General features: G+C 45.9%; 1 protein-coding gene across 1 annotated transcript in view; it reads right to left on the reverse strand.

Annotated features, from left to right (window-relative positions):
- Window positions 1-21462, reverse strand: part of LOC141270843 (uncharacterized) — a 187811-nt gene that overhangs the window by 35792 nt on the left and 130557 nt on the right. The window contains exon 28 of the mRNA XM_073680940.1: window positions 20115-20127. Within this exon, the coding sequence (XP_073537041.1) occupies window positions 20115-20127 (13 nt within the window). The remainder of the gene's footprint in view (window positions 1-20114; window positions 20128-21462) is intronic.

Below are 21462 nucleotides of genomic sequence, written 5' to 3' on the forward strand. Positions count from 1 at the left end.
TAGACGACACACATTATTATTACCAGTTACCGGACGTCTACTATATGGCGGCATTATATTTTTGAACGTTCTTTTATTTTTTAGGTTTATTGGTTTAGTAGCAAATATCCAACATGGATCTTTCTTCTTTGGGGACCAAGTCATTTTATAAGTGATATTTGAGGGGCCACATTTCTCCTGTATTAGAAAAGCTCGGCCATTAAGTGTTATATCCAGTAAATGTGTGTATGTGCATGTAATGTAGTGTGAGGGTATTTCTATACTGTCCTACTGCCACCCTCTCTGGTGTCCAGCGCTGTTCTGTTCCTCTTCAGTGATGTCACCTCAGCTGACACTCGCGGCTCTCGCTATACTCAATGTGTGAGCCGGAAGTCTCTTATACAATGTAAGTGTATTTATCCTCGTTCTGACGCTCCATAGACTTACATTGTAGAAGTCACTTCTGGGTCACGCATAGTGCAGCATAGTCCGGAGAGTCTGAAGAGCGGTGACATCACTCAGAAGAGGAGAAGAAGGGTTGTCAGATACACAAGAGTATGAACCCCCTTAAGGGAGGACCCATTGTCTCGGGGATAGACAGCCTTTGCCAGAATCTGAGTATTTATCTGGATCAAGTACTCCGACCCTTTGTCCTTTACAGTCATATACCAGAGATACAACTGACCTCTTATTAAAAGTGAAGGGGAGGATCTCAGTGGGCCATGGAACAGACCTAGCAAGTATAGATGTTGAGGCTCTATACTCCTCAATTCCCCATGATAAAGGATTGGATGCAATCACATACTGAGGGGCACACAATGTCAGGTACACAGTAATTTTGTTCCTAGGGTTCTTGAATTTTGCCTCACACAGAATTACTTCATATTTCATCAAAAGTACTACCACCAGCTCAAGGGCACTGTGATGGGTAGCTCCTGTGCACTCACTTACACAAATCTGCTCCTGGGCAGGTGGGAGGAAACTATGTTTTTTTTGTAACCATATGCCCTATTGTAGCATCGGCGTCTCTGTCCCCTGACAGGCAGAGACGCCGTCCCCCTTACCGCCGTGCTCCTGGCCCGGCGTCTTCCAGCTCTCCTGCTGCTGCTGCTGCCGGTGCACGCAGCTTCCCGGGCACTGTGCTTAGAGAATAGCCGGAGGACTTCTCATATAAAAGGCACCTCCTCCAAAATGAAGGTGCCCGTGCAAGGTTGTAGCTTTGTGTTCTAAACTCTGCTTCGGCCCTCAGGTCCCGCTGCTAGCCTGACTACCAGTCCAGTCCGCCAGCCTGACTACCAGTCCAGTCTGCCAGCCTGACTACCTGTCTCCACCAGCCAAGTGCACTCTCCAGCCCGATGGTCTGCCTACGGTCCTAACCCGCCAGTCTGTCTATGGGCCAGGCTTGCCTGCCTACCCGGAGAACATACCTGTTACCTGCTGTGCCTACCAGCCAGCCTACCTGGAGGCTCCTACCAGTTACCTGCCGTGCCTATCAGCCAGCCTACCTGGAGGCTCCTGCCAGTTACCCGTGGGAGTCACCTGCTCTCATACAAGGACTGGCCCAGAGTAGCACCTGGTCCCTCTGCTCGGTTCTTCCCTGGTTCACGGAGTCGATTGAGCCGCCGTGCGACCTTGGTCAGTCAGAGTTGATACCTAGTTACGCCCCTCTGGTCCCTCCTTGAACCGCAGCACAGAGGTTCCACCACCCGGATCCGTAACACCTATAACACTGAAAGCGTATACATGTGGGCCAGCTATATAGATGACATTTTTGTTATCTGGAAAGGCACGCCTGATGATGACTTCATGCTTTGTGGATAGCCTAAATTATAATCTCATAGGTCTCAAATTCACTTTCGAATGTGGTCCCTCATGCCTGCCATTTCTGGATGTACTTATTAGGAGGATGGATACTGGACTTTTGGAGACTTGAACTTTTAGAAAATCCACAGCAACCAATTCTTTGCTGAGATGGGAGAGTAACCATCCAGTCACCCTCAAAAAAGGTATTCCCAGCGGTCAGTATTTGCATATATGGAGGAACTGTTCCAACAATAAGGTTTTTAAAGAACAGGCAGATGATCTTGAATCAAGATACCTAGAAAGGGGATACCATACAAAGTTTTTAAAGGATAGGGTGGAACACTTAACTCCGGCCATTAAAACAAAGAATTATGAGGTTGTGAGATTTATCACCACCTTCAGCCTCGGAGCTAAAGAGATAAGAAATATTTTTGAAAAATACTGGCCTATACTTGAGATGGATAAGGATTAATGATGAGCGAGCATGATCACCACTGCTCGACACTGGATCGAGTATCGCGGGTGCTTGAGCGCCATGCTTGAGTCCTCACCCCACATGTTTGCCACCTGTTAGACAGCCAATGAACATGTGGGAATAACCCGCTATGCATGGTAATGCCATAGCCATTGGCTACTGGCTTTACTGTAATTGGCCGGCAGCATTGCGTCTTAGGGTCTTATATAAAACCCGGTGATGTGATGCTCGGTAAAGTATGTTCAGGAAGCGTTGTTATACAAGGGAGAGTATAGTTTAGAGCAGGGATATAGTCAGGGTTTACTAATATTGCTATAGCAGTACTTGTATACTGTTCCTGCAGCATTAAAACAACAGTCCTTGTCAGGGCTAAATATTTCCCTATCTCTAGCAAAACCACTGTAACCTGCATACAGTGGAGGGAAAGTTTAGGATTAGAGGCATCTAGGCAGGGTTTAAGATTGCCATTGCAGCTCTTGTGTACTGTTGCTGTTGCACAATTAAAACAACAGTCCTTGTCAGGGAAAAAAAATGTTTTCCTTATTAATACTGTAAAGTTTGAAGTCATATATACCTAACTTAAAATGTGCAAGGTAAGGGAAGGGGAAGTGGACATGCTGCTGATGGTACATACAGAGGCTGAGTCCATTCGCCAGGTGAAACTGTGCCTGCTGCAGGAGCACAATAAACGCACTCATCCACGACACCAAGCTTCCTATCCCACTTTGCAAGGAGTCATTGAACACCACCCTTAAAGCCAGAACAGTGCGAACAAGTGGTTGATTGGATGGCAGATAATTCTTCTGTAACGCTGGCATCCCGACATGCCTCTGCTCCTCCCTCCTGACAGGGACGCCAACTTACTCACTGCCCCGGCCGCCCTGCTGTGTCCCCTGCTCCGGCACCCATGTCCCAGTCTCGGTATGCGCCGCACAACTCCCCAAGCGGTGCGCTTGGGGCGCGTGCGCACTCCGTCTCTTAAAGAGACAGCACGCACAATCCTAATGTGTCCCTAGCCTATAGCTGTGAGGCACTTAGTACTTAAAGCGCACCTGTCAGCAGGATTGTGCCAAGTAAACTACATATACTGTCAGGAGGGAGAAATTACACTGATTAATATGATACCTTGGTTGATGAAATCCGTCCTGTGGTTCTAGTGTAATCGTTACTTACATGCTTTGGGGTGGAACTGTGGGGTGGGCTTTATCTGGTGATCTGCTTACATATTCGTCTGTATGCTCTTATGACTTTATGTCCCACTGCCTTTTCCGTGACCCTCGCATTATATGCATTTTGGCTAACACTGATTACTGATTGTTCACCCTTCTTGACCCACGCTACAAGGAGAACTTTCCATGTGTCTTTCATGCAGCGGAGAGGGCTAGTAAAATTGTGCAAAACCAAAAGGCCATAGTCGAACAAATAGTAAAAAAATTCCCATCTGACAACGCTGGCAGCAGAGGTCATAGATTTTTGGGCAATAAGGAGGAGAGACGAAGAAGACACACAACAGGTCCAACAGAGGCAGGGGACAGTATCAAAGGTCTGGGACAGTTTCATTAGACCCTCCCAGCGCCCAGGCCCTGATGTGCGGGATAGTCTGTCAAGGAGGGAAACGTTGGTGAAGAAGTACCTGGCCAACTGTACCAGTGTCCTCCGTGATTCCTCTGTGCCATGCAACTATTGGGTATCCAAGCTGGATACGTGGCATGAACTGTTCCTCTATGCCTTGAAGGTGGTGACCTGCCCTGCCCCTAGCATTTTGTCAGAGAGGATTTTTCGTGCCACCGGGGGCATAATAACTAATAGGCGCATCTGCCTGTCAACTGAAAATCCTGACAGGCTGACTCTTATCAAAATGCACAAGGCCTGAATTGGCCCAGGCTTCTCATCCCTAGTGGGTGACAGCAGAAAAACATAAAACCAATTAAAATGTTCCTTTTTTTCTGGTGTATTCCCATGTACACCTTCTCACCCAAAAAAGGGTATACAGTTCATGTTTTTTTAATTTTCTTGTCCTCCTCCTTTTCTTCCACCATATCAACAGGGTCAACAGGCGGCTCTCACTCTAAATCTTTATAGAGTAATTATGCGGCCCTCAATCAAAATCTTCAGAGTCATCAGGCGGTCCTCACTCAAAAACTTTATATGAGCTCCCTCCAAGGGCAAAATAAACACCCTCATAAAGTGTGCCTGGGAAATTAAGTCACTCAGGGTGATGAGGCGACTGGGGCAGGGGATATACCTCTCTTTATCAGTCACTCACAGATGGACAGTTGGTCCTCCTCTTCTGCACAGTCAGATGATGAGTGGGGTAAACAGGGCTCCGCATCTTATAATCTACCCTGGAAGAAATATTTGGAAAACTTGCCCTCTAAGAATGACTTTAAGAACTTAATAGCAGAAGTGAAGGAAACATGCAGGTCTGAAATCGCAAGTATAAGGTAAGATCTTCATCAGTTAACAGGTCCCCCCTGGAGGGGGACCATGCCGTTACCAGAACCCATGTGATTAATCTTCAGAAAGTGGTCAGCCATCAAAAAAACAAATTACAGTATCTGCACTCTCATATACAAGACCAGGACAATAGAGGCAGGAGATGTAATATCAGGCTGAGAGGCCTTCCTGAGACGGAGGGTCGAGAGGACCTAAAGGCAACGCTCCAAGAGATCTTTAGTTCCATTACAGATGATAGCCAGAGTACATCTATTAAATTCGATAGAGCTCACAGGGCCTTGAAGCCTAAATCTGCGGCGTTCCCAACAAAAGATGTTATATGCTGCCTTCACGATTACGAGATGTGACGACACAGCATTAAATCTTAATTATCCAGACGTCTATTTTCAGTAGGTCAGAAGACTTTGTCTGTGACGACACCGCTTCTAATCTTAATTACTCAGATATCTAGATTTGTTAAGCCAGGAAAAATACACTATTGTGTTTGTGTTGACTTTAGAATTTGTGTGTGTTCCTTTGATGGGTCAAGAAGGACATAATAGTATTTGTATAAACCTAAATATTGACTTTTCTTAGTCTGGAAACAATAGTATTTGTTAATATGCTAATTACATTTTGTACTAAGCCAGCTCATTGTTGATTTACAAGAGCAGGGGGATACCAATTGTGTAAATAGATTTAATGCTCAAACAATGAGACCTGAACCCTGCACCTTTCCCCCTGACCTGTGACTGATGACCTTATCCACATATGTAAATATAAAAAGGGTTTTCTATCCTTCTGCAAGGGGAATCAGAAAGACACTTCAGGACAGTAGTTTGGTAGCATGGCTCCAACCAGAGAGACACAGATTTGGATTTTACAGGATTCCAGCCAAAGGGTACAGGGACCTAACTGGAAGGATACAGATCCGTTCCATTGACCACCAGAGATCCCATGGATACATTTGGGGAAACCAGGTTGGGACAATGAGGTCACCTGAAACTCATGGAGTTGTTCAAAGAGGTCAAGATGGGACCCTCGGGTCTCCTGGCCTTATATCTCAATGAACTTCCTAAGCTTGCCGCTACCTCCTCTCTTTGAGGGCCCACCAAAAGCGGGGGGGCCACTGGTTGAGGTAGTTGGCCCTGGAAGTCCCAAAGTCGCAGCTGTTCTATTCCTGGCGGGCCAGCGGACGGGTGATACGGTGTAATTTTGCACCATCTTGGGTGATTTGCTGGAACTGTTCTATGTGTTTATTGTCTGTTTGGTGGTTCAATAAAATATTGCCACACTGTTTTACCCTCACCCTGTTTTGTCTGAGTAGTATTACGCCCATGGGTTTTCACACAGCTCATCCAAAATGGTATATCAGTGCGAGCTGTGGCAAGAAGGGTAGCTGTGTCTGTCAGCACAGTATACAGACCATGGAGCAGATACCAGGAGATGTGGAGTGGGACGTAGGAGGTCAACAACCCAGCATCAGGTCTGCTACCTCCTCCTTTGTGCTAGGAGAAACAGGAGGAACAGTGCAAGGGCCCTGCAAAATTACCTCCAGCAGGCCACTAACATCCATGTATCTGCTCAAATGGTCAGAAACAGACTCCATGAGGATGGTATGAGGGCCCGATGTCCACAATTGGGTGTTGTGCTTACAGCCCAACACAGTGCAGAGCGATTGGCATTTGACAGAGAACATCAACTTAGGCAGATTCAACATTGTCGCCCTGTTCTCTTCATGGATGAGAGCAGGTTCACACTGAGCACATGTGACAGACGTGACAGAGCCTGGAGACGACATGGAGAACGTTCTGCTGCCTGCAACATCCTTCAGCATGGCCGGTTTGGCAGTGGGTCAGTAATGGTGTGGGAAGGCATTTCTTTGAAGGGTCGCACAGCCCTCCATGTGCTTGCCACAGGGACTGGAATATTTAATTCAGTGATATTTAGGATGTGGTATTTTAGTGTTCTCTTTATTTTTTTGAGCAGTGTACAATGTCACCACATTGTCTAAATGAACAGCTAACATTTGGATGCTTCCTTTAATCCTAATATTTGTCCCTTTCTTTTGATGGTGAATTAAAGCATACTCTAGGAACTCTTATTTCTGCATAGTTTTTGATTATTTTAAGAATTTATGACCTGGGGAGCGTGACCGGAAGTGGTGAAGGACGGAGGTGGATGTGAGAGTTCCTAGGGTAAAAAAAAAACAATCCACACAATCCAGTAAAACAGAGGCTCCATCCTAAACCCTACCGTGTCCCAAAAGCTCTGTCTGGGTGAGAGGAGCATTTTGAGACCTTTCTGGTGGAGATACGATGCAATGGTGAGTTGCGGCCTACCTGAGAGTCTGAGACCACAGTCTCTCCTGCTGGGCATCTAGGTTCTGGAGGAGGAGGCCAGCCCCGTTATCTGGGCATTCAGTGATTCACGACAGACAGGCCCTGGAGGTGAGAGGAATTGCGTGAGCACAGGGAAGAACTCTGTGATCTAAGGGTGAGCAGCTGGCATTGAAGTCCTGAGCAGCCTCCACTGGGGAAATTTAAACCAGGGCTGGAAGGAAACATAAACAGGCGCCCATCTCTCTCACACTAGCAAAAAGGCTCCACTGACAGCTTAGCTGTGACACTTAAGCAGCCGTCTGCCATCTTGCTAAGTATCCTTGTGATTTACAACAACAGCAGCCTCTCTATAAGGCCTCAGCACACAGGCCTCGTATTACAATACGCTGGGAAGTGTTGGAAGATTTCAGCATTATGAGAGTTAATCCCACTGGGGCTCACATTGACACTATTGCCATCTTGTGGTCATCCACCATAATTACATCCTCAATCACAACTGCTGACTAATTGTTATAATCGGGCACAGACCATCGGAATTATATATAAGAGTGGCATCCCTAGCACCACTTTTAACAGGTCTAGCCAGGAATCCAACGGCTCAGCATATAACAGATGCATCCCTGACATCCGGTTGCCATACAAGCAGAGACGCCGTTCCCCTTACCGCCGCGCTCCTGGTCCGGCGTCTTCCGGCCCTCCTGCTGCTGCTGCCGGCGCGCGCGGCTTCCCGAGCACTGTGCTTAGGGCGCTCCTTCCCTCTTAAAGGGCTGCGCGCGCCATCCTGAGGAGTCCCCGGCCAATGGCCAGAGGACATCTCATATAAAAGGCGCCTCCTCCAAAATGGAGGTGCCCGTGCAAGGTTGTATCTCTGTGTTCTAAACTCTGCTTCAGCCCTCAGGTCCCGCTACTAGTCTGACTACCAGTCCAGCCCGCCAGCCTGTCTACCTGTCTCCGCCAGCCAAGTACACTCTCCAGCCCGACGTTCTGCTTATGGTCCAAACCCGCCAGTCTGTCTATGGGCTAGAAAACCAAGCAATGTGAACTGAGGTCTAAGATGGTAGACATGCAAGAAATAGGAGCATGTTCACACTAGCAAAAAGAAGCAAAACCTACAAAAGACAAAAATATATCTCATACCCTACCATCATTATATATAAATGTAAAGCAAAGTTGCATAATAAATATAGGGTACTTAGTGAACTATTTTTGATCAAAAAAAGTATACAAGCCGTCCCACCAGCGGCAAGGTGACCCTAAATTGGGACGGTACCTATGCTGCCTATATTAAAAACCTTACTGTATATCAAAGTTGAAGTAATGCATATAAAAGGGTAGACAAATAGGACCGGGTCACAACTCCAGACAACCTAGGCCCGTGGTAAGCTACATATATACTAATCAGCTCAACAAAGGGGATGCCACACCCTTAAATTGCACAGAATGCAAACAAGACAAAAAAACAAAGCAATGTGAACTGAGGTCTAAGATGGTAGACATGCAAGAAATAGGAGCATGTTCACACTAGCAAAAGGAAGCAAAACCTACAAAAGACAAAAATATATCTCATACCCTACCATCATTATATATGAATGTAAAGCAAAGTTGCATAATAAATATAGGGTACTTAGTGAACTATTTTTGATCAAAAAAAGTATACAAGCCGTCCCACCAGCGGCAAGGTGACCCTAAATTGGGACGGTACCTATACTGCCTATATTAAAAACCTTACTGTATATCAAAGTTGAAGTAATGCATATAAAAGGGTAGACAAATAGGACCGGGTCCCAACTCCAGACCACCTAGGCCCGTGGTAAGCTACATATATACTAATCAGCTCAACAAAGGGGATGCCACACCCTTAAATTGCACAGAATGCAAACAAGACAAAAAAAACAAGCAATGTGAACTGAGGTCTAAGATGGTAGACATGCAAGAAATAGGAGCATGTTCACACTAGCAAAAAGAAGCAAAACCTACAAAAGACAAAAATATATCTCATACCCTACCATCATTATATATAAATGTAAAGCAAAGTTGCATAATAAATATAGGGTACTTAGTGAACTATTTTTGATCAAAAAAAGTATACAAGCCGTCCCACCAGCGGCAAGGTGACCCTAAATTGGGACGGTACCTATACTGCCTATATTAAAAACCTTACTGTATATCAAAGTTGAAGTAATGCATATAAAAGGGTAGACAAATAGGACCGGGTCCCAACTCCAGACCACCTAGGCCCGTGGTAAGCTACATATATACTAATCAGCTCAACAAAGGGGATGCCACACCCTTAAATTGCACAGAATGCAAACAAGACAAAAAAAACAAGCAATGTGAACTGAGGTCTAAGATGGTAGACATGCAAGAAATAGGAGCATGTTCACACTAGCAAAAAGAAGCAAAACCTACAAAAGACAAAAATATATCTCATACCCTACCATCATTATATAGAAATGTAAAGCAAAGTTGCATAATAAATATAGGGTACTTAGTGAACTATTTTTGATCAAAAAAAGTATACAAGCCGTCCCACCAGCGGCAAGGTGACCCTAAATTGGGACGGTACCTATACTGCCTATATTAAAAACCTTACTGTATATCAAAGTTGAAGTAATGCATATAAAAGGGTAGACAAATAGGACCGGGTCCCAACTCCAGACCACCTAGGCCCGTGGTAAGCTACATATATACTAATCAGCTCAACAAAGGGGATGCCACACCCTTAAATTGCACAGAATGCAAACAAGACAAAAAAAACAAGCAATGTGAACTGAGGTCTAAGATGGTAGACATGCAAGAAATAGGAGCATGTTCACACTAGCAAAAAGAAGCAAAACCTACAAAAGACAAAAATATATCTCATACCCTACCATCATTATATATAAATGTAAAGCAAAGTTGCATAATAAATATAGGGTACTTAGTACGGTCCTATTTGTCTACCCTTTTATATGCATTACTTCAAGTTTGATATACAGTAAGGTTTTTAATATAGGCAGTATAGGTACCGTCCCAATTTAGGGTCACCTTGCCGCTGGTGGGACGGCTTGTATACTTTTTTTGATCAAAAATAGTTCACTAAGTACCCTATATTTATTATGCAACTTTGCTTTACATTTATATATAATGATGGTAGGGTATGAGATATATTTTTGCCTTTTGTAGGTTTTGTCTATGGGCTAGGCATGCCTGCCTACCCGGAGAACGTACCAGTTACCTGCTGTGCTTACCAGCCAGCCTACCTGGAGGCTCCGGTCAGTTACCCGTGGTGTCTGCCAGTCCGTCTTCCCGGATCACCCGTCAGCCTGCCTGCCGCGCTCATCTGCTGTACTGGTCAGTCCCTGCCTTCTGACCCGTGAGAGTCACCTGCTCTCATACAAGGATTGGTCCAAAGTAGCACCTGGTCCCTCTGCTCAGTCCTTCCCTGGTTCACGGAGTCGACTGAGCCGCTGTGCGACCTTGGTCAGTCTGAGTTCTTAACTAGTTACGCCTCTCTGGTCCCTCCTTGCACCGCAGCACAAAGGTTCCACCACCCGGATCCGTAACAGTTTGCACAGGCCATGGAACTCGGTGGCCCCCAGGCTCCTTCACTTGCTGACCTGTACCAGGAGGTTTCTCGTCAGAGATCCCAAAAGGAAACCATCCTGACCTACCTGCGGTCTGTCAACTCTCGCCTGGACACGCTGTCGGTCCCACCAGTGTCCGCCTCGAGTCGAGCGACAGCTGCTCTGGCGGCACCTCTGCCTACCAGTGCCATGGCATCCAGCTCAGGACCCCGGTTCTCTGCGCCTCCTCGTTTTGGGGTTGACACCGTCTTATGTCGGAGTTTTCTGAACCAGTGCACGCTGCACTTTGAACTACTGGCACATCAGTTTCCCTCCGACTGGGCCAAGGTGGCGTTCATCATGTCTCACCTCACCGGGGAAGCATTGGCATGGCTAAACCCTCTATGCGAGAGAGGGGATCCCCTGGTGTCCGATCTTCCAGCTTTCCTCACTGCCTTCCGGAAGGTCTTCGATGAGCCCGGACGAAGGACTTCTACTGCCTCTTCATTGCTCCGTCTCCGCCAAGGGAGTCTCACCGTGGGCCAGTATGCCATACAGTTCCGTACCCTCGCTTCTGAGCTTGCCTAGAACAATGAGGCCCTGGTGTCCACCTTCTGGGAGGGTCTTTCCGGATGGATCAAAGACGAGCTAGCCGGCAGGGACATTCCTACCACCCTGGATGACCTAGTATCACTAGCTACCCGGATTGACATCCGTTTCAAGGAATGAGCTAAGGAGACTACCCGGGAGAGAAGATTTCCTCATCTTGCTCCTGTTTTCCAGAAACCTTCCTCCCAACCAACAACTCCCTGGCACGCTCGCCCGAACCCATGCAGATCGACCAGACCAAGATGGTCAAGTCTCACCAAGAAACATGCCGTGCCGAGGGAGCTGTTTCTACTGTGGTAGTAAGGAGCATCTGATCCGTTCCTGCCCGGAGAAGCTGGGAAACTCCAGTGTCTAGGACCACTCGGAGAGGTCATGCTAGGCAAGAGTAAATCCTCTCCGTTCTTGACTCTATCCGTTTCTATTTCCTGTGGAGAGAACTGCTTCTTCGAAACCGCCCACCTGGATTCCGGAGCCGCTGGAAATCTCATTTCTCAGTCCTTTGTAGAGAAGTATCAGATTCCCACCAAACCTCTGGCTGAACCATTGGCAGTCGCTTCCGTGGATGGAAGACTCCTTCCGGTGACCATCTTGCTCGTCACAGAGCCTGTAACCCTTCAGGTGGGAATTCTGCACTCGGAGAGGATCTCCTTCCATGTTCTATCCGGACTCTCTCACTCCCTTTTGCTAGGTCTACCCGGGCTACAGAGACATGAACCCGTTCTGAATTGGCGAAACGGTGAGGTGCACCGTTGGGGGCAGGATTGCCATGAGACCTGCCTGGTTCCGGTTCGACCTCCGTCTACTCTGGCTAATTTACCTGGTCTACTGACACCTTACTGGTCCTATGCAGATGTCTTCGACAAGAAGGAGGCAGAGACACTGCCACCTCATAGGCCATATGATTGCCCTATTGACCTGGTACCCGGTGCCACTCCACCCAGTGGGCGTATCTACCCCTTGTCGTTGGCCGAAACCTGGGCCATGTCGGAGTACATCGAAGAAAATCTGGCTAGGGGATTCATCCAGAAATCTACCTCCCCCGCTGGAGCTGGATTCTTCTTCGTAAAAAAAAAAGACGGTTCACTACGCCCCTGTATCGATTATAGGGGACTTAACCAGATTACTATCAAAAATAAATACCCCCTGCCACTCATCTCAGAGCTGTTCGACCGCCTTAAAGGCACAAAGATCTTCACCAAGCTCGATCTTCGTGGGGCGTATAACTTGGTCCGGATCCGCCAAGGAGACGAGTGGAAGACGGCATTCAATACCCGGGACGGCCACTATGAATACCGTGTGATGCCCTTCGGCCTCTGTAATGCTCCAGCTGTCTTACAAGAACTAGTTAACGACATCTTCCGTGACCTCTTATATTCATGCGTGGTGGTGTACCTGGACGACATCTTGGTCTTCTCTCCGGATCTACCCACACACCGGAGGATGTTCATCAGGTCCTGCTTAGGCTCAGGCAGAATCACCTATTCGTAAAATTTGAGAAATGCCACTTCGAGCAGACCTCTCTTCCGTTCCTGGGCTATATTATCTCTAAGACTGGTCTACAGATGGACCCCGAGAAGGTCTCTGCCGTCTTAAAGTGGCCCCGACCGGAGGGGTTGAAGGCGATTCAGCGATTCCTGGGCTTCGCCAACTATTACCGCCTCTTCATCCCGCATTTCTCTTCCCGGACTGCACCCTTCCCTGCGCAAGGATGTTGTAGACTTCGTCACGGCCTGTTCATCCTGTGCCCGCAACAAGGTTCCCAGACATCTTCCAGCCGGCCGTCTCCTGCCTCTTCCCGTACCTGCTGCCCAGTGGCAACACATTGCTATGGACTTTATTACTGATCTCCCTGTTTCTGCCGGTTGTACTGTCATTTGGGTGGTTGCTGACCGCTTTTCTAAAATGGCCCACTTTATCCCTCTGCCTGGTCTCCCGTCTGCATCTGTGCTGGCTAAGGACTTCATCCATCACATCTTTCGTCTACACGGCCTACCCCTCCACATTGTGTCTGATCGAGGGGTCCAGTTCACTTTGCGCTTCTGGAGAGCTATGTGTAAGCTGTTGGAAGTTACCCTGGATTTCTCCTCTGCTTATCATCCTCAGTCCAATGGCCAAGTGGAACGTATCAACCAGATCCTTACCAGCTTCCTCCGGCACTTCGTCAACGCTCACCATATCGATTGCGTAGAGCTCCTACCATGGGCCGAGTTCTCCTATAATAACCATGAGAGCGAATCTTCTTCCAAGTCCCCGTTCTTTGTGGTCTACGGTCAACACCCCCGGATTCTGTTTCCCGTCTCCGCTTCAGTGGATAATCCTGCCGCGGATTCTCTGGTCAGCAAATTTTCCACCATTTGGGAGGACACTAGATTCACACTTCTTCATCCTCCGAGTGGATGAAGAGACATGCTGATAAGAGACGTCTGGATGCGGCTCAATTCCGTCCAGGAGACAAGGTTTGGCTCTCCTCCAAACATGTTAATCTCAAAAAACACTCCTATAAGTTGGGTCCACGGTTCATCGGTCCATTTGAAGTCCTCAAGCAAATCAATCCACTGGCCTACAAGTTAAAACTCCCGGCCACCTTACGGATTCCCAACTCCTTCCACGTATCTCTCCTCAAACCAGTTGATCTTAATTCTTTTTCCGACGATCCCGGTACCTCCCCAGCTCCGGTCTCTGCTGAGGATGTCTATGAGGTAGAGAACATTCTGGCCACCAAGAGGGTAAGAGGAAAAACCTTTTTTTTCTGGTGGATTGGAAGGGGTTTGGCCCAGAGAAGAGAACTTGGGAACCCAGGGAGAACATCCATGCCCAGCTTCTTCTTAAAATTGTTTTTTTCAGGCCTAAAAAAGAGGGGGCATAAAGGGGGTGGGTACTGTAGCATCGGCGTCTCTGCCCCCTGACAGGCAGAGACGCCGTCTCCCTTACTGCCACGCTCCTGGCCCGTCATCTTCCGACCCTCCTGCTGCTGCTGCCTGCACGTGCAGATTCCCGAGCACTGTGCTTAAAGGGGCCGCGCGCGCCGTCCTGAGGAGTCCACAGCCAATGGCCGGAGGACTCTCATATAAAAGGCGCCTCCTCCAAAATGGAGGTGCCCGTGCAAGGTTGTAGCTCTGTGTTCTAAACTCTGCTTCAGCCCTCAGGTTCCGCTGCTAGTCTGACTACCAGTCCAGTCCGCCAGCCTGACTACCAGTCCAGTCCGCCAGCCTGACTACCTGTCTCCGCCAGCCAAGTACACTTTCCAGCCCGACGGTCTGCTTACGGTCCAAACCCGCCAGTCTGTCTATGGGCCAGCTTGCCTGCCTACGCGGAGAACGTACCAGTTACCTGCCGTGCCTACCATCCAGCCTACTTGGAGGCTCCTGACAGTTACCCGTGGTGTCTGCCAGTCCGTCTTCCCGGATCACCCGTCAGCCTGCCTGCCGCGCTCATCTGCTGTACTGGTCAGTCCCTGCCTTCTGAACCGTGGGAGTCACCTGCTCTCATACAAGGACTGGTCCAGAGTAGCACCTAGTCCCTCTGCTCGGTCCTTCCCTGGTTCACGTAGTCGACTGAGCCGCCGTGCGACCTTGGTCAGTCCGAGTTGATACCTAGTTACGCCCCTCTGGTCCCTCTTTGCACCGCAGCACAGAGGTTCCACCACCTGGATCCGTAACAATCTTCTTCATCAATTCTATTGAGTAGCTCTACTCACCTACAAAAAATTCCATAGGACATTTCTTTACACCTGCTATCGTGGAGGTATCTCATACCTGATTGGCTAAAGTGACCTATATGCCTAACTCAACAGCAGGATGACGTGGAGTGTCTAAGAAACCTAAGGTGACGCCTCTCAAAACCTCAAATACCATTTTAGCAGAGTAATTCTTTCTCACCGCTTGCAGAGACCCTCCCCGATACAGTCGACATGGAAGACTCAGTCATCTCACAATCCTCACAGACAAGCTTACCAATTCATGCGCACCCAAGTGCAGGGACACCACATTCTCCCCAGATGCACTCAGATTTTCAAGCACTACGGGATTTGATACAAGCTCTGCCAACAAAACCAAACATTGACTCCTTGGCCCAGAGGATTGAAGCCACTCATCAGCAGGCTATGGGCGCATTACGGGGTGACATCATAGTAACATAGTAACATAGTTTTTAAGGTTGAAGGAAGACTAAGTCCATCTAGTTCAGCCCATAGCCTAACATGTTGATCCAGAGGAAGGCAAAAAAAAAACATGTGGCAAACACTAAGCTCCACATTGGGGAAAAAAATTCCTTCCCGACTCCATACGACAATCAGACTAGTTCCCTGGATCAACGCCCTATCAAGGAATCTAGTATATATAACCTGTAATATTCTACTTTTCAAGAAAGGCATCCATGCCCTTCTTAAATTTTAATAGTGAATCACTCATTACAACATCATGCGACATAGAGTTCTATAGTCTCACTGCTCTTACAGTAAAGAATCCCCGTCTGTGATTATGATTAAACATTCTTTCCTCTAGACATAGATGATGCCCCCTTGTCCCCATCTCTGGCCTCAGAGTAAAAGGATCAGTAGAAAGGTCTTTGTACTGTCCCCTCATATACTTGTACATAGTAATAAGAACACTCCTAAGCCTTCTCTTTTCCACAGTAAATAACCCCAAGTGTAATAACCTGTCTTGGTATTGCAGACCCCCCAGTCCTCTAATAACCTTGGTCGCTCTTCTCTGCACCCTCTCTAGTTCAGCTATGTCTTTCTTATACACCGGAGACCAAAACTGTACACAGTATTCTAAGTGTGGTCGCACTAATGACTTGTATAGAGGTAAAATTATGTTCTCCTCATGAGCATCTATGCCTCTTTTAATGCATCCCATTATTTTATTTGCCTTTGCAGCAGCTGCCTGTCACTGGCCACTAAACGTGAGCTCGTCGTCCACCAATACACCCAGGTCTTTTTCAGTTACAGTTTTGCCCAGTGTTTTACAATTAAGCATATAATTATACATTTTATTTCCTCTGCCCAAGTGCATTACCTTACATTTATCCCCATTAAAGCTCATTTGCCATTTATCAGCCCAAGCTTCTAGTTTACATAGATCCTCCTGTAATATAAAATTGTCCTCCTCTGTATTGATTACCCTGCAGAGTTTAGTGTCATCTGCAAATATTGAAATATTACTCTGTATGCCCCCTACAAGGTCATTAATAAATGTTAAAAAGAAGGGGGCCCAATACTGACCCCTGTGGTACCCCACTGTTAACTGAGACCCAGTCTGAGTGTTTTCCATTAATAACCACCCTTTGTTTCCTATCACTGAGCCAATTCTTAACCCACATACATATATTTTCCCCTATCTCCATTGTTCTCATTTTATGCATCAACCTTTTGTGTAGAACTGTATCAAAAGCTTTTAAAAAAAAGTCCATATACACAACATCCACTGCATTTCCTTGGTCCAGTCCAGAACTTGCTTCCTCATAAAAACTGATCAGATTAGTTTGACAGGAACGGTCCCTCGTAAACCCATGTTGATATTGGGTCATGAGGTTATTCTTCTTCAGATACTCTATTATAGCATTTCTTAGAAAACCCTCCAGGATTTTACCCACAGTAGAGGTTAAGCTTACTGGCCTATAATTTCCAAGTTCAGTTTTTGTCCCCTTTTTGAATATTGGCACCACATTTGCTATATGCCAGTCGTGTGGTACAGACCCTGTTATTATGGAATCTTTAAAGATTAAAAATAATGGTCTATCTATGACGTTACTTAATTCCTGCAGTACTCGCGGGTGTATCCCATCCGGGCCCGGGGATTTGTCAACTTTAGTGATTTTTAGACGCCGCCATACTTCCTGCTGAGTTAAGCAAGTGACATTTAATGGAGAATTTTTGTTATCACTAATCATGTTTTCTGTCATGCGATTTTCTTGTGTAAATACGGTTGAAAAAAATCATTTAGCATATTGGCTTTTTCCTCATCCTCATCCACCATTTCACCCAGACTATTTTTAAGGGGGCCAACACTATCATTTTTTAGTTTTTTACTGTTTATGTAGTTAAAGAATATTTTGGGGGTATTTTTACTTTCTCTGGCAATGATTCTCTCTGCCTCAATCTTTGCTGCCTTGATTTGTTTTTTACATAATTTATTTAATTTTCTATATTTATTTAATGCCTCATCACTACCTACTTGCTTTAGTTCTCTAAATGCTTTCTTTTTGTCACTTATTGCACCCCTTACAGCTCTATTTAGCCATAGTGGCTTCCTCCTATTTCTAGCATGCTTATTCCCATAGGGTATAAATTGTGCACAGGTCCTATTCAGGATGTTAATAAATGTCTCCCATTTGCTTTGTGTAGCTTTATGTCTCAGGATATCGTCCCAGTTTATTGCACTAAGATCATCTCTCAACCGTTGGAAATTTGCCTTCCTGAAGTTTAGTGTCCTTGTAACCCCTCTACTACACATCTTATTAAAGGTTACATGAAAACGTATTATTTTGTGATCACTATTTCCCAAGTGACCCCCAACTCGTATATTTGATATGCGGTCTGGCCTGTTGGTTAATATTAGGTCTAGCAGTGCCCCCCTTCTTGTTGGGTGCTGAACCAGTTGTGAAAAGTAATTGTCTCTCATAGTTGTCAAAAACCTATTACCTTTGCTTGAACTACATATTTCTGTCACCCAATGTATTTCAGGGTAGTTGAAATCTCCCATAATAATGACTTCACCTTGAGTCGCTGCTTCATCTATTTGTTTTACAAGGATATTCTCCGCTACTTCCATTATTTTTGGAGACTTATAACAAACCCCTATCAGTAATTTATTACTTTTTCCCCCTCCCCTTATCTCCATCCACAGGTACTCTACATTTTTATTAGATTCACATATATCCTCTCGCAAGACGGGTTTTAAGGATGATTTTACATATAAACACCCCACCCCCCTCGCTTGTTTGTATGGTCATTTCTGAACAGACTATAGCCCTGTAAATTAACTGCCCAGTCATGGCTCTCGTCCAGCCACGTCTCAGATATTCCTACCATGTCATAATTATTTTCCAACAAAATTAATTCTAATTCCTCCATTTTGTTGGTGAGGCGTCTGGCATTAGTGTACATGCATTTTATGTATCTCTCTGTACCTCTATTCCTTCTTACTTTATTGACAGTTTTAACCCCACCCTAAATTTCTTTATTTGTGCCCAGGTCACTATCCGCACTATCTTCCCCACCTATAAAATGAATACCCCCCCCCCAATCCCTAGTTTAAACACTCCTCCAACCTTCTAGTCATTTTCTCCCCCAGCACAGCTGCACCCTCCCCATTGAGGTGCAGCCGGTCCCTAGCGGCTCCTCAAGAGCAACAGCAACAGAAAGCGTCTCTAAGGATTTTTCTGACCGACTGCAATCCCTTGAGGGAAAAAGAGAGAATATCAATTCCCAGATACAGAACTTATCCCTTTTACTGGACGACCAAGAAAACAGAGTCCAGAGAGATAATATTAGTATAAAGGTGATCCCAGAGACCACGGGCCAGGAAGACCTTAAGCCTCAGATCGTTTCTCTATTTAATAAAGTCACCCAGAGAACCTCAGATGCCTCTTATGTCATTGATAGAGTGTATAGGGTAACCAGAATGGATCCCCTTGACCCTCTAACCCGAGAGATGTTTTATGCAGTCTCCATTACTACACGGACAAGGAAGAGATTTTTCGTTGTGCCTGGTCGTCTAGTATCATATCTATGGATGAAGCAGTGGTGAAGTTGTTTACGGATGTTTCTGGTCGCACTTTATACATGAGACGTCTACTGCAACCATTTCTGGCAAAGATCAGAGAGGTTGGCACATCCTACAGATGGGGACATCCTTTTCATCTCATCGTTAAAAAGGGGAGTTCTACCTTCTTTCTTAAAGACACAGAGACCTGCCTGCTCCCTTTGAACACTTGGGTATTGACCTCATCACTATTCCTAATTGGCTCTTGGTGGAGCGTTACCCTCCTTTACCGCAGTGTCCAAGATGGCAAAACCACTTTTCATCCTCCTTGGCTACAAAGACCGATATGGCTTAAGCACCGGATGTTGATCTGTGATTGTGCGGGTCTCTCTACCCTTTGATGGACTACCCGCCTCCTGCTGACAGCCACCCTCCAACACACGCCTAATCCTGGCAATCCTCGGATCAAGATGGATTACTCAATCAAGTGATATCCTTTGCTATTAATGCCCTATGGACTGGTATGCATGAATTTTCACATTTATATGTTACAGTCAGGGCAGACTTCAACTTTAACATCAACTTGGTCCTTGAGGGGGTGAGGAAAGGGTGAAAAACGTGGTCAAGGGAGGGTCTTTAGATCCCTTGTTTGTAGTTATATTTGGAAATGTCTCCCTGTCCCCGGGGGTAATGAATATTTGATATTCGATGTTGAATTGTTTTCTCGTTTTTAGATCTCCAGGTTATCTTGTTGAATGCATAACAGTAGGATTAATGGATTATCAGTTTTCGTTATTTTTTCTTTTTTCAGTAGGTATACCCCTGCCCGTCCTTTTGTGAATGGGGAGATGCTGTTCTTTAAATTACAGAGTGTCTGGTACTGTATAGTACTTTGTGCTGTGCTGTTCCCCAACCTCCCAGAGATTGGAGGTTGCTCAGTAACACATCCTGAGCGGTTAGCGTCAGCTTTACTCTTCTGTTTCCTCCTTTTAAGCTTCTCTTTACTTCCCTCAGCTTTTCCCTTACCTAAGTTTTCCTTTCCTCTCATTACAACTTCCTCTGGTGTTGACCCTACCATTCCCCAATCCTTTTACAAGAATGTACTCATAGTCGGAGTTGACAGTGGGGTCTTTGAATGTCAAAGGCCTACATAGTCCTGGGAAAAAGTCCATTCTACTGAATCTCCTGTACAAAAGAAAGCTGGATGTGGCTTTCTTACAAGAAACTCATTACTGTCAAGACAAATCATATAAGATCTCAAATTATAAATTTCCGACTTCCTCACCAGACTCAAAATCCAGAGGCTCATGTATACTTATAGCACGTTCGATCCCTTGGGTGTTCTCTGACTCGTGTACTGATGAAGAGGGTCATATGTTAATGGTCAAAGGTACTATTGTCCCCAATAAGGTAACATTTGCCTCCCTGTATCTTCCTAATTATTGCCAAGATAAAGCACTCAGTAGTTATTTAGATCAGTTGGCAGAGTTTGCGGAAGACACACTGATTTTAGGGGGTGACTTGATCCTTCTATGGACAATTCTAAGGGAGTATCAAAAACTAAAAACGCTATGGCTCTGGGAACAAGGGGAGCAAAAAATGAAAATGCAAAAACGGAAAATCCCAGGGTTGCGAAGGGGTTAAAGATTCACCGCACACTCCAGCTTGGGTGATGAACAGTTTATTGATTCTCCGTGACAAGCGGAATTCAAATGTGCAAGGACATTTTTATGCTTGAATGTGACCAGATATAGATAACGTTTCGACCCTAGTGGGTCTTTTTCAAAGCGTCACTGCAAGGAAAACATAACACATGAGTATATTGCTAATGGGAGAATGGATGATGAAGGCATCAAGGGGATACAAAGTTGAACCCACGAAAGACAGGTGGTAAATACAATTACAGCAGTGGTATATACACAGGGGGGCATGCTGTGTGGTGGTATGGCATATAACGTGGCCTAGGTAGAAACAAAAATAAATATACAAAATTTACAAATAGTACAAATAATATACAGTATATACATAGTAAAGTAGTACCTTGTTGATCACCACCAGAGGACATTAATGCAGTAGATCGGTAGATACTGTATAAGGATATAAGGGTACGAGAAAGTGTAGAAGGCACAAGGGTGAAATCTTACTTTGAATGCAGAATAGCAAATGGAATTCAATACAACCAAGTCCAAAGAGGTTTTGGCAAAAGTCTCTAAGGTAAAGCACAGTGTTAATAAAGGTATGTGGCCTGCTAGGTGGACTGGATTGCTCACAACTTACAAGTTACTTGGTCAAAATGCACAACAGGGAGGGTTTCCCCTAGTCACAGCCATCTTCTCTCCATACTTGTTCTATCCCATATACCCCTATCTCATGTTACTAAACCTCTGCCTTTCTCCTCTGTATCACCCTGTACATTATCATATTCCCATCTACCCTACTTCATCCCCATAATTTACATTCCTAGCCAATTCTCCTGTTTCCATTCCTTTACATGGGTGGAAGTTGAAGAAAATGGTCCATGACAAGGCTCCAACCTGCAAAGCTGATCTGGCAACAGCAATCAGAGA

Source organism: Phyllobates terribilis, unplaced genomic scaffold, assembly GCF_046119375.1.
Source record: "Phyllobates terribilis strain yellow unplaced genomic scaffold, ASM4611937v1 Scaffold_5__5_contigs__length_657084704, whole genome shotgun sequence".
NCBI lineage: Eukaryota > Metazoa > Chordata > Amphibia > Anura > Dendrobatidae > Phyllobates > Phyllobates terribilis.